Raw genomic sequence first — 12,500 nt, 5'->3', positions numbered from 1 at the left:
GAACTAAGTGTTTTCACCTGCTAAAATCTCAGTCTGGATTTCAGATGAGTGACCTTGACCCGAAAGATTTTGTTTTCTATCCGAACCATCCAATCACTCACACCTATCTATTTAAATAAATACAGAAGTATTACTGAACCTCAAGTCATAAATAAGGTCTTGCTCTGCCAAGCAAAATAAAAAATGCTTACTATCTTTAATAACTTTAATTTCACAATGTATCAATATTATTTAGTTTCACAACTAGGAAGATTTTAAGCACATTCTTGCCACTAAGATAAAAAAATACATAAATGAAAACTACTTCTGTAAGTATCTACTTTATGGTATCTTTTTATAAAGAAAAAAAGGAAAGGTACCTGGAATTTCACTGAAAGTCTCTCCAAGGACGGACACATAGAAAGGCAGGTCTTGCTCTTTCAGCTTCATCAGGACTTTAAAGAAAGTTTCAGGATCTTTGTCATGTTCCCTTAAAACAAACAGAACTTATCTCAGCATCATTTACATTTACTTGTGAAATTGTGGGAGTTTTTTTATTTATCAGAATGGTATGGCTCTTAAATTGTGCTTCTGGGGACTAAATGTATTCAAATAATTTCTCTCTTTGCTTATGGCTAAACATTTTCCTCGACACAGCACCGGGATCAAAACTCAGTTTCATCAGATTCTTCTCTCTTTCTTCCCTGTCTTCAAACAATGTGTTTACTCTTCAAATTATCAACTCTGAAAGTGAGAAGGACTGAGCACCCACCTGAAGGCAAAATCCTGTTAAAAAATGGGTAGGAAAAAAAGATTTTGGGGTGTTTTTTTTCCCTGTCCAAAAAATATGTATATGACTTCCATTACAGTTAATCTTTTTTTTTTTTTTTTTAGGAGAAACAGGTTAATAAAAAACTTATCCTAAACCTACAGAATTTCTCAAACTGGAATTTTACGAATCCATGCTATACTCACGAAAAGCTTCCAAACCATTCAGTGCTTCAGGTAAAGAAAAGAACAAACTCCCGCAAGGCATTTTGTACCTTTAGAGTTTTAAGGAGTTAACTGAAAATTAAGACAGAATATAAGAAACTTGTACTTATTTATAATTTCAGGTGAAGATAACACTAAAGGTTTGTATGGGTATGAGGTATGACACTCACTGACATGAAATGCAAGTTAGGCTATCTAAAAATAAACTAAACCCCCAATTTTGAAAAGGTATCACAAATGATCTAAAAGTCCCAAATTCCTTAAGTTTTATTAAAAATTGAATAATTTCCCCACTCTAAGGTGAATATTGTATCTTGCATTTAATTACTCTGCTTTAAATTATTGTATTCTAACAGATGTGCACCATATGCCTTTAAAATATTTTGGTTTTATTTATTATTTAGAAAATTCCACCGTTTTCCTTCCTGTATTAAGGGAAAAATCTATATCTCAGCTGTCCTGGTGTCTTTCTTCACAGAGTAATTTTGTAGAATGAAATCTGTACGTCTCTCACACAACTATATGAAAGATTAATAATTATATCATTCAGGAAATCTGAAGCCAAATGACATCTGCAGCTCTACATGTGTTAATTTCTCATTCAGTCAATATTTTTGGTTTAGGGAATTAAAATAAATTAATCTTATAATTAATGTGACTTCCCTAGGCTAAGAAACCTCCAAGAATGAGTCTTCAGAATTCGTTGCATTTTCTTAAAATAAAGCCAGACAAGAATCACTTTAAGAAGTCCTCCATCCTCCCAATTTGTTTTGTTCCCAATAATAAGGAGGAATGCAACTGCATAAGCCTCGTAACTTGTTTCACATCTGTGAACCAGGAGTTTCCACGGCGATTCCAGTAACCGAAGTGGATGCGAGCACTGGTTTGCAGAGTGGATCCCAGATCCCAGATCTTTGCCTATTAGTTTGCTGCATCCTCACACTTAAAAGAGCCACCTGTTTCTGGTAGGTAACTTCTGTGCAGAAACTTTTGCCAGTATTTAGTTCCCTCCAAATGCCCAGCTCAAAGAGCCAACATGGGATTGCACGGATTCGGATTTGGCTGGAAGAGAACATCCCCATTATGAATGCTCGCAAGGAAAACTGCTACAATGCTGGGAGTTGGTGTAATTCATGACAGAATTTCCCCTGAGCCTCAGTTTCCCCTGGACAGGCTTTTGTGGGTGCTTTGTAAGTGATGCCACGAGCCCACCCTGGCTCAGCTCATCCCGACGGACCGGCGCATCCCCGCGCGCGGAGCCGGCAGACTCGACAGCCACGACGCTGACAGGGATCTTTCCAAGCTCTTCACAGCCCCGCTATCAGCTTCACAGTCACAAAAAGTCCTTCCAGCAAAGGATATGCTTTCCCTCTCGCTTTCCAGAAGAGACCAGGGGTCCCAGAGGCAGCCAAAAGTGGAGGAGGCTGTTGGAGCCACATTGTCAAGGAGCTGGCAGGAGAACACGGAGCCTTACAGCTCGGCGAAGCCACATAAGCTGCACATATTTAGGAAAACTGATAGGAATTGGAAGTTGCAGCTTTGTTTAATAGGTGGGGAAGAACAGAAGGAAAATTTGGCACCCAGAAGGAATGCTGAAAGGGGAAACGTTTCCTCTGCACTGGAGCCTCTCTTGCGGGTTTTCTGCTGTAGGTGAACCTCCTTCCATCCTCCCGTATAAAATGTTTCCCTTTTAGGTGATACTCCCAGATTTTAATGACATGTTTTTTGAACCTTGTAGCTTTTCTATTTGGGAGCTCATCTTAATTGATTTTTTCAGTTCCTGTGACTTCTCCACACCACAGCCATTTTATTTTCAGTTAAGACCTCCAGAAACCTTCTGGCCCATGCACCTAGAGACTGCAGTGTATTATTATTCTTGCAGGATACTAAAGGTATTAGCTGCTCCTGGTAGAAAGAAATAAATAGTAAAAGACCACCCCTTTGCTGCACCAAAAAGGAGAGAGCTCTGTTTCTTGGCTGACATGGAGAAAATCATATACAATCCAGTCTGCCTTACTCAGCAACAACTGCTAAACACACCAGATTGCCATAGCAGTGATCGTGGAAAAAGATGAACACAATATGGAATGTCTGTTCTGTAAAGATCTGCTCAAAATGATGTGCACTTTTGGCTGCATCTGTTGCATTTTTGAGCTTTATTAAACAGTATTAATTATATATACTCCATTTCCTGAAGAAGAACTGCAAAACAGTATAAAAGCCTGATATTAAAATGCAAACTTTTCTTTTAAGATATTATGTTTGGGGAAAAATCAAGCTAATGTGACTCCAGGGTCTGGCTTTGTTGTTTAGTTGAGATATTTGAAATGCTTTTGTATTTTCACTTGATTTGATATGCATCTGGTAAAGGAAAAGTAAGAACTGGGCATGATATGAAGATGCTCTCAATTTCATCCTAAGAACATGAAAACATCAGAATGACCAAACTCCAGCTGTAATGCCACAAAACAGGCACAGACACCACACCTACACTCAGATTCGAGAGCTCTGCCTTGGAGACATTCAATCTCCATATTCAAATATTACACAGCTACATTTTTTTACCAAGGATTTTTTATTATTGAGTCTAACCCACATTTTTAGACAGACATCTGAAGTCTCTCTTAAGAATTGGCTGAGGTTTAGTGACCTAGGTAGGGGGATGCGGCCCAGGGTACATCCTGATTTAGCGACTTCCCTTTGTAACCTGATATAAAACCTTGAGGAATGTCCCTGACTGGGAAATGGGAGCATGGTGGGAGTCTCTGCCTTAGATTTCCTGCTCATAAAATGGGTGTGACGATATTATTTTTTCACCACAGAAGGATGCTGTCAGGATTAACTGATGGCTTGACATCCCACTTTCAGCCTAAATGATTTCAAAAAGCAACTTCATAGGACTACGATGATGCTCCTCCATACAATCAATGGCAACATTCTCCAAAACACCCTCCTGCTCTTCAGGGGTTTTGGGAATTCAGCCTGAGCCCTCAAGCCTTACCCATTCCTGGGACTGGAGGCAGAGGATTTGGAGACCACCTAAACAGGAGTTGTTCTCACTCACATCCCTGACAAGTGATGTGAAACACATTATTAAAAAAAAAAAAAAGAAATAGCAGAATTTGGCCCTTACATTATTCAATGAATATTCATCTCTTGAATTTGGGTGAAATTCAGTAGGAGACCCATATGGTCTTCTCTGACTTTAGTTTAATTTTTTAAGTATATGTAAACTTATCCTACATGGTGATAATGGCAGTTATTTAGGATTTGGAGGAAGGTACATCTAGCAATGCAATTAGAAAGTGGAAGAGTTGTGGAAAAGCAGCAGGACTTGCTCAAAGGGGGAAAATAAATGCAATCTATTAAAAAATATATTTAAAAATATATTAAAACCTGGGGTTAATGCATTTATCAGTTACAAAAAAGTGCAAAAGCAGGGGAGAAAGTCTTAATATTTGAGAAAATATTGCATAAAGGCCATGTAATGCTTGTGAAAGCCACAGCCCTGTGGTGGCATCTCCGTGAACGACAGACTCATTTAGGCTGGAAAGGACTTTGAAGACCATCAAGTCGCACCATTAAGGTGCTACACATTCTGAAAGGGTTACAAATAAGCCGAGCTAAAAGCAATATTAAAAGGGTTGACCTTAATCTTCTTAGGACACTTAGCATGGGAGATTTCCAGTGGGAGAGAATCCCAAATTGTGAGGGCATGCAGTAATATTTCACTTTGTACAGAGCCTTAAATCCAATCACACTGGCTGCATCCCCTTCTGCCTCCCCATTCCCCAAAATCACCTGCACGTCAGATGGGCAAAGGTGGGAAATGGCACAAAATCCTCAGAAGTTGAAGCAGCACTTTATTTTATATTTTTAAAAATTTGTTAGGACACATAGCAAGAGGTAAAAGATGGATTTCTGCCTGTCTACAATGATTGCTAGAAAATAGCTGTTAAAATAGGCCACTGAAGAATCACTCTATTGATGAAGCTGGGCAGCAATCCGGGAGATCAAGGACTGGTGAGCCAAGAGACATCCTGGGAGAAAAGAAGAGGACAGGGAAAAGGCATGGAAAAGGCATGGCTGGAGCAGAGCATGGAGAACGTGTGAGGGGCTGGGCAAGTCCATGCGCAAACAATCAGTAATTAAAAATAAAGGAAATGATGTTTCCAAGACACAGACCTTGATGTGGGTGACTGAGTTTTGGGAAAGTGAAAAAATGAGTGAGTTTGGCAGCAAACAGGACAGACACAACAGGCAAAGCAATTCAAAGGGGAGAAGAACTACAAGAAGAGAAAAAAATATAAAAAATATAAATATTTCTGGTGAAAACTAAAAAAAGTATGGCATATCCAAACCCAGGGAGGAAAACATAAATACAGGGTAAATAGAAGACCTACACACACCCTACAGAACTAAAACCAAGGCTCCACTTCATCCAAACCTAATCTAAGGAATAATATCAGGGATTTTTTTCACTCCATTATACTGTGCACTGTATTACACTTTGATATTTCACATTAAACTTTGAGCTCAGAAAAATTTGAATACAGGTTTATTATAATCAAATAATGTAAGATTATTGTTTTGTGGCTACACTTCTACTTTATTTAATGTTAAATAAAGTAGAAGAGTAGCCACAAAAGATAAACCTGGACTTCAAAACAGAGAAGTGCAGAATTCTGGTCTTTTCCTGACACTGATTTCCCACAAGACAGCTCTGCCCAGGTTTCCCCGTCTGCAAGATATGGTCTTAGAGGAGTTTTCATTTACAGAAATATGGTGAGAATCACAGTCAGTAAATACTTGAGGAGAATAATATTCTTCTTAAAGTAAGAGGACTCATGTTACAAGCCTATTCAATATATCAAATGAAATACATTCTAGTAATTATTTTCACAGAGGACAGAAGACTTTCCTAAATCAAATACATTTTCTATGTTCAGATTAGGAGGGGAAAAAAAAGGAGGACAAAAAAAAATTAAAATTCTAATATCAAATTCTGGTAACAATGTTCATGATAACTGCAAAAGAGGAAATATTACTGCCAGGAAAGTGCAATTAGAAAAGAAACAGGGAAAAAAGAAGTAACTATGAAAATGCAAACATGAAGCAAAAGTTAATTGCTTTCCATTTATTAAATTTATCACAGTATTTTTCCATCTTTTTATATTTCCAGGATGAGGTTGAGGTAGACTGTAAATATGTAGTTAAATCCAGTGAGTTTTCTTTTTCAGCTGATCTGCTCTACAAAATATCTTTGCTGTAATTGTGCCTCTAAACATTGCCTGGCATCATCAGCATCAAAAGTTACCACAATATCTAATACCCCCTCAGTTCACAGAAAATGGAGTCAAGTAGAAGAAAATGTTTCTGCGTGAAGAAGGACCCTACAGAATAAATTTTAACTGGAAATTTGTAGGTCCTATAAGCAAAAAAGGGTCCTGATCCTTGCCTGTGCTTTCAGAACACCTCTGCAAGCCAAGGAATTAAAAAATGGCACTGGAGAGGCAAAAAGCAGCCAAATAGTACTGGCAAATACAGTGTTTTATTTTCTATTAGAGCCCATGACGTATTTACTGTGAGGAGTGTGTATTTTACCCTCTGATTTGTTCAAATTGCTGGCCTGAGAAAAATGGGTGGCATTTTGCTTTCGCTGGAAAAGCATTTTCTCCTATCTCCTGTTATCTACAAGAGATTCATAAAAAAGAAACAAGAAAGAACCTTGGGAGTTTATTGTTTAGATTCTTCTTCTCCCCTCACAACTCGTGAAGAAAAAACTCAAAATAAATTATTGCACGTCCCCTAACCAAAGAAACCTCAGGATCAGCATCAGTCATGGAGCCTTCTGCTTATTTCCTAAAGGGAGATTAAGCTCTGAAGACAAAGACCAGCATTTGGTCTCAGTTACCTTGGTGTAAAAATCAATGCACTTTCATTCCAGTGCCTTTCATTTCTGTTACTCCAGCTTGGCCAGCCTGGCTGTTCCCAAGTAGAGGATTCAGATAGAAAACAAAAACCATTTTATTTCAATTTGCAACAAAACCCTGTAACTGCTATCCCAAAGAGTTTATTTAAAAAAAAAAAAAAAACAAACAACTTCCTTTAGTGTTCCAAAGGTAACATAAGAAAAGGTCTTTCTGTTGTTGGGATGACATAAAATATCTGAGTGACACTGACAGCCCTGCTAACCATACACAACATATCCTACTGCAATTCAACTATAAAATACTGTAAAAAAGTAATGTATGGCAAACATAAGATGGTTATGAATACAGTAATAAGTAGATAACAGTCTACTCAAGTGGTTCCTTGAAAGAACAGAAAAGGTATATAAATTCATATATAAATTACTACACAAAAACTGTTTTACTACAGATTTTCCTGGGAATGGTGACCCCACCATACAAGACCCTGTGGCCCCTCTCTGATTTCCATGATGGATCCATTGCAACTACTTAAAACTCCACCAGATGCCCTGCTTGGGTCAGAAAGTGCATCCTGGTCTTTACTGAGTAATACCCCAAGAGGAATTAGCTCAGGTGCCCGAGATAACTCATCCTTTTGGGATCTCCAAGGAAGAAGCTTCCAATCAGGAACTTTCTTGGCACCAAGGCTTGAAACTCATTATTCAACAAGATTAAAGTAACTCCAAATCTCACTGCTTTCAGAATGAGGAATCCACTCATTGCATTGAATCAGGTTTTGCACAGACAAAGCTGAGAAAAAGCAGAGATTAGAGGACACAGGGAGGGGGGGAAGAAAAGCATGAAAATATGGAAAAAAGGAGAGCAGGGAAGAGAAAGAGAAGAGAGTTGAACAGTTGCAGGGCAGTAAGAAGAGGAAACTAATTAAAAAGAGCTTTGAAGAAAGAAACATAACCCTCCTATTACTGGTGGAAAAAAAGGAGGAATATTAGATCACTTGCTTATGAAATACTTGATTTTTGTCTCTTGAAGGTTATTCCCATACTTTGGTCCAGGGTGCTGTGACTTACAAAGGGGGCTGGTGGCACCATCTGCTAAGTTTGCCCAGGACTTTGTATTACAAAACCTCTTCTGTCCTTGCCTATGATGTTTCCCCAAACTGAGGCTTATCTTGGACTATAATCTTCTAGAAGAATCCTGTCCAAAGTTTTCCAGAACATATGAAGAACAAGATGAAAAAAAAAAAAGCACAAACACAAAACTACCTACTAAAACTGCAAACTGTATCTTGGATATGTTGCAGAAGGTTCCTTGCAGAGACAGCGAGTGAAGTGATGGAGACAAGGAACTAGAGAAGAGTGAGATGAAAATTTGCTGCACAAGACTTTGTGTGAGGAGATGCCCAGGGAACTGAGCCTGGCTAAGAGAGAAGGATGAGGTTTGAAAGGCCAAAACCGAATTAGGTGAATGGAGTAGAAAAGGGTTGCTTTGAGAGCCATAGGTGGAAAAGCCTTGAGAGCACTCCTCAACCCCATTGTTCACATGTGCTTCTGCTCAAAGACTTGGGTTTCACAACCATACAGGAGAAAAAAAAAAAAAAAACAAAAACATAAAATGGATTTCCTGTCCTGAGAAAAGGGAGAGCCAAGCTTACTGGAGCTGTTAGGGCAAACTGTGATGCATCTGTTCCAAACTTAAACATTCTTCAGCTGTCCAGGTGATGCACTTGTAGCCTTACGTTAACTCAAAATCAGTTTTTCAACCACGGCGAAAGCATTTATTGTAACAGGCTCCAGAGGGTGGCACTAAAGTGGCCAAAGCATCTGGATAGCACAGAGGGAATCACAGCACCACAGAATCATGGAATGGTTTGGGTGGGAAGGGACTTTAGAATTCATCTTGTCCCTGCCATGGGCAGGGACACCTCCCACAAGACCACGTTGCTTCAAGCCCTGTCCAACTGGGCTTTGAAGGAAAGTTTCTGTGTGCAGGGTTTCAGGCTGAGTATCATTTAAAATTTTAATTATATTTAAGAAAACAGGTGCATCAGAGTGTAAAACCGTCCCATGCAGCTGAAAACCACTTGTGGGGCTTGTATTTTGCTTTTGTTTCAGTGAACAGTGCTCCTACAATGGATCACTACATGCAGCCCAGGTAAGCTGCTGCTTCAACCTTGACTTCACAGGAATGGAGAAAGGCTTTACACCAAACTGGCCTAAATGCAATAAGAAGCAGAATTGGGCCACAGAGCTTAAATACAGAAAAGAAAGTAGAGTGCTTAGTAGAAGTGAAAGAACCAAGTGTATTTGGAGAAGCAGTGAGTAAAAAAATAAGTATCATTTTAATACAATTTTTTTTTCAGCCTATTAAGTTCTCCAGTATCAGAATGAAGCCTGCTAAAAGTTAGTAAATAAAAGCTTTCAGGAGAGCTTTATTAAATCACTTATGACTTATCAAGTTAAAACTCCCACTCAGATACCTTAATAAAACTTTCAGAGAATATATTTAATTTTCCTGGAAATCAGAAGCCAATTACTAACTACAGGAGTTACTGTTGGCTATGCCACTGATCAGCTTCCTGTAAATAGAATATTTGCCAACAACTTGAATTAGTTCTCTAAAGTTTCGGTTTCTGAAGGTCAAATAACTATGTAACTGCTTAATAAAGAAGCAAAGAAGTACCTCTAAATATCTCCAAGCTCTGATGGGCTTATATTCTGCTCCTTAGGTGAGGTATTAGCAAAGCTTATTTATTTTCATTTCCAAGGCTTTTATTTGCTCATTCCCTTGTGGTAAAGCTGATTTCCATGATGATTCCCTTCTTAATTTTAATACCCTTTTTACTCATCATATAGACATAAGAATTTTCCATAAAATAATGAAACCCTTCCAAAGGAAATGAAGACAACTAGAAGAGGAAAGTAAACTACAGCTTACTTCTTTTTTTTTTCCTTTCCCAATTAATTGATCCACTGTCATATGCATATATGAAAGATTTTTTTTTTAATGAAAGGAAAATAAGGTTAATTAACATAAAACCCCTCACTCCTTGAGATGTTGAATTTTGTATTTTATCCATGCTGCCTTAAGTGCCTTGATTTCCCAGTAATGACCTAGTTCTCCTAATGAGTAACATTAACCCCTGGCTGTAGCTGTCCAGGACTTAATTGTCAACTGGAGCTGAAATAGGAGAGTTTGCCGATCAGCAGGTATGTGGTATATTAACTCATGTCATTTCAGACCCTAATAAATAAATCTGTTGCTAAGGCAACAGGAACATCAGCTGTATCACTTTTTTCTTCCCCCCCTCCCTTTTTAAAGGAAACTGCCTTTCACACTGAGCTTTTAAAAAAAAGGAAATTAACTACATGTAACCATAATTAGAAGAAACATCGTTTCTCATCTCAGAAACATATCTACATTAATGAAAAAAGGCATTCAAAAAGAGGGCTGCTTTCTGCTGTGACCAGGGTAACTGAAATTATTTCCCTCGACTGAGGGAATGCGATTTGAAGGATACATTTGAGTGGGAAGAGATCACAAAATATCTCAGCTTTGTATTTCTGAGATAGTTCCCCTCTCCTTTCGTACACTACTGATGCCAACGGAGCAAACATTGCTCCGACGATCATCAGGAGCCCAGGCAATTGAAACCAGGGGAGAAAAAACACCACTCAAACCCAAACACCTTCACTGCCCTCTGTGGATCTTTCTGTAAGATTGGCAAACATGCCATTTTTTGGAAAGCTAAAAGATCAGAGAATCACAGAATCCTTTAGGCCAGAAAAGCCCCCAAAAGCCATTGAGCCCAACCGTTCCCCCAGCACTGTCAAAGTCACCACTAACCCCTGTCCCCAAGGGCCACACCCACACAGCTTTTAAATCCCTCCAGGGACGGGGACTCCACCACTGCCCTGGGCAGCTGTGCCAGAGATTGACAGCCCTTTGGGTGAGGATTTTTTTCCTAATATCCAACCTAAACCTCCCTGGCACAACTTGGGGCCGTTTCCTCTTGCGGTGTCTCAGTGCCTCACAGGTGAATATCACAGCCCCCACTTAGTTCCTGCCATTCTATCTCACATGAAGTGTTTGTCTTAAAATTTTCAAACCTGGAGCTTTTTGTTTAGTTTGTAAGTACAAGATGGTATTTCTGAGTCTCCAGTTACCCACATCTCAACCAGAGAGCAGGTAGGAAGGAAACTAAGATGCTCAGAAGCCCAGTTATCACTCTTGAAACACTTGAGGCTCTGCCTTTACTATAAACACAACAAACTACTCAAAATTCTATCTGGCTTCTCAGCTGAAGAATGCAAAGGATCTTTTTTTGCCGTTATCAAAATTAGAGATGTTTTCTCCTCTGGACTATAAGCTGCCTATAGCCCTTTGAGAAAACATATTGTAAGAATGAGGAAAAAATTGATGCTGAGATTTCCACTATAGCAGAACTTTCACACCTTCAGCACATGCTGGACTTTTTTACAAGCTCTTAAAAACAGTGATCAAGGAATAACACATCTTCCACTGGAAGGCCTCAGTGCCCCAAACTCCCCTGCTGCAGGAAGACATTTCAAGATTAGACATCACTGCATGAACAGTCAGAGAATGGGCACTTCCAAACTGCCTTTCCATTTAAGGCTGAACTTCTGAGATTATTTCATTAACTTTTTCATTTATTTGTTTGAGTCCCCATCCCTGGAGGGATTTAAAAGCCATGTGGATCTGGCACTTGGGGACATGGCTTAGTGGTGGGCTTGGCAGTGCTGGGAGAATGGTTGGACTTGATGATCCTCATGAGGTCTTTTCCAACCTAAATCACTCAGTGACTCTAAAGAAGCAGTATCTGCTCCCAAACTTAACTCCAGCTTGCATGAATGTGAAGTTAAACTGTTTTCAAGAATGCAAAAAGGAAGGGTGCCAGCCTCTACATGAATGTGTCCACATGTTCAGGGCAGAGATTCATCCACCACATGCCATCAGCATCACTGCTCCGGTGACCGTCGTTTTCTTAGGCACTACTCAAAAGTTCCCATTTTGAACTCATTATTTTACATTCTATGGGCTTTTTATCCCACCTGGTACCTTCTAGTTAGCACTGTACAAACACTTGTATTTTAAGCCTTTGTCTTCAGTCTGCCTTATTTATTCACTGCATCTACTTGTTCTCTGCAGGTTGTTCACAACATTGAGGATGCCTGTTGAGCCTAATGGCATTTCTGGGTACTCAAAGGTGATTTCTAGATGGATTTCTGTCCTGTTTTGCTGTCTTGGCACACCTGCATCTTGATGGGATAAGCTTTGGTCCAAAATATTCAACACTGTGAGGAAAATACGAGTCACTGTATTCTCAAGTGTCTCCATAGGAAATAGTTTTCAATCATGAGTTCAAACAGTGACTACAGATCTTGTATTGTGCTGCCAAGAGGAACAAGTTACAATTCAATACTTGTTTTTAATGTATATACAAAAAATATGCTATATATTAATTATCTACTATAATTATTCCGGTTTGGCCAAATTTAGAAATACATCCTCTGAGAGAAGGCAGGCTACAACCACCCCTCCCCCACCAGGTTCGGGAAAAATGAATTTTCCTTGGAG

At 39.1% G+C, this 12,500-nt stretch overlaps 1 protein-coding gene across 10 annotated transcripts in view; it reads right to left on the bottom strand.

Annotated features, from left to right (window-relative positions):
- The window catches only part of GTDC1 (glycosyltransferase like domain containing 1), a 168,500-nt gene that overhangs the window by 17,559 nt on the left and 138,441 nt on the right, over positions 1-12,500 (bottom strand). For all 10 annotated transcript variants that reach the window (XM_017740219.1, XM_017740218.1, XM_017740216.1 and 7 more), the window contains one exon: positions 360-469. In XM_017740219.1, the coding sequence (XP_017595708.1) occupies positions 360-469 (110 nt within the window). The remainder of the gene's footprint in view (positions 1-359; positions 470-12,500) is intronic.

The sequence above is a fragment of the Corvus brachyrhynchos genome, unplaced genomic scaffold (genome assembly GCF_000691975.1).
Source record: "Corvus brachyrhynchos isolate BGI_N302 unplaced genomic scaffold, ASM69197v1 scaffold126, whole genome shotgun sequence".
Taxonomy (NCBI): domain Eukaryota; kingdom Metazoa; phylum Chordata; class Aves; order Passeriformes; family Corvidae; genus Corvus; species Corvus brachyrhynchos.
The sequence above is the reverse complement of the archived record's forward strand: the minus strand, read 5'-3'. Positions and strand labels throughout refer to the sequence as shown.